The 1,350-nt window shown below is 43.3% G+C and overlaps 1 protein-coding gene across 1 annotated transcript in view; it reads right to left on the bottom strand.

The window, feature by feature from the left end:
• tbc1d30 (TBC1 domain family member 30) overlaps window positions 1-1,350 on the bottom strand; it is a 34,715-nt gene that overhangs the window by 16,848 nt on the left and 16,517 nt on the right. The window contains exon 5 of the mRNA XM_015402125.1: window positions 1,122-1,187. Coding sequence (XP_015257611.1) covers window positions 1,122-1,187 — 66 coding nt within the window. The remainder of the gene's footprint in view (window positions 1-1,121; window positions 1,188-1,350) is intronic.

Here is a 1,350-nt window from a genome sequence, read left to right as displayed (position 1 = left end):
AATTACCGGCCTCTCTCATCTTTTTAAGTGGGAGAACTTGCACTATTGGTGGCTGACTAAATACTTTTTTGCCCCACTGTATGATTGGCCGAACTTAGGTGTTCAGGATGATGATGTAGCCTGCATAAAATAACGAAACCCAACCCCCCAGATTTTAAGACAGACTTTGGGATGATATGGTCTGATAAAGAGTACATTTATATACATGTTTAACCCAGAATGATTTGACATGTAAATATGATTTCCCTAAGACCTAAACCTTATCTACTTCCAGTCTGTTCCTCTGCTTGGTTTTGATGTGAGCTGAAGGTGAACTTAAAGACTCACTTCTAGATAAATAAAAGCTTCTTCAATTTTTCAAATGGCTCCTCACAAAGCAGAACAGATCCAAGGCTTATTTTATTTTACTACCCAAGAAAATATTTTCATATACCCCTTGCCATACCGTCGTAGACTACTAGTGGTACGTGAACCCCTGGTTGGGAAACACTGATTCGGTTTGACGTTGTCTTGACATTACCCTTAGGTGTGCACCCCCCTTATGAAAATCCTGGATCCGTCCCTGCTAAGTCTATAATCCCATTTACAGTACCCTTTGGAAACCGTGCAGAGATCGGTAACCGAGATAACTGTTAAATGTGAATGGCACGTAACACTAGACACAACCGAACCACTCTAAACTGGTACTAGTTCCTCAGTAGGGCTCGGCACGGTTCAGTTCGGACTCGGTTTCTAGTTAGCAGTGTGACGAACCTCAACGTCTGGCGTTTCCTGCGTCTGTACGCCCGGATTAGACTATGTTTGCCGTATCCACTACAAGAAACCAGACTGTCAAGCAAATTCACCAAAGGCTGCCTTCTTTGCCTGATTCTCCGCAAATAACAAAATATCTCAATTATAGCCAAACTTCCTGAACGTTACGGGCGCCGCCACATTGGCTTGCTTGTTTCTAGAGAGCAGTAGTACCGTAGATCGTCACTAGGAGGCGAGGAACCGCACTATCATTGAGTGTAAACAGTCGTAAGGAACTGAGCTCAGCACAGTTAACCGATCCAAGCTCGGTCCGAACTCGGCACAGATTGGTTTCAGGGGGTGGTGTAAATGGGGCTGATGGTGGGTACCTTCTTCCTCCATTCTTTAGGTATCCCAGTGGGAAGCCGGGCCACAGATTTCAGAGCGTCATACCACTGTGGAAAAAAAACACAAACAGACTATTTCAGTTTGAATTGAATCAAAGTTTGATCATTTTTATCGTCTATCTTTGTGATTTTCATCTTTGCACAATACTTTCCAGAATGGAAAAACACAAGGCTCCAAAACAAACAAACGTTTCCTTAAAGGGGTCATACA

Source organism: Cyprinodon variegatus, unplaced genomic scaffold, assembly GCF_000732505.1.
Source record: "Cyprinodon variegatus isolate N-32 unplaced genomic scaffold, C_variegatus-1.0 Scaffold1302, whole genome shotgun sequence".
Taxonomy (NCBI): domain Eukaryota; kingdom Metazoa; phylum Chordata; class Actinopteri; order Cyprinodontiformes; family Cyprinodontidae; genus Cyprinodon; species Cyprinodon variegatus.
Note: the sequence above shows the minus strand (reverse complement) of the source record. Positions and strands in the feature narration are given on the sequence as shown.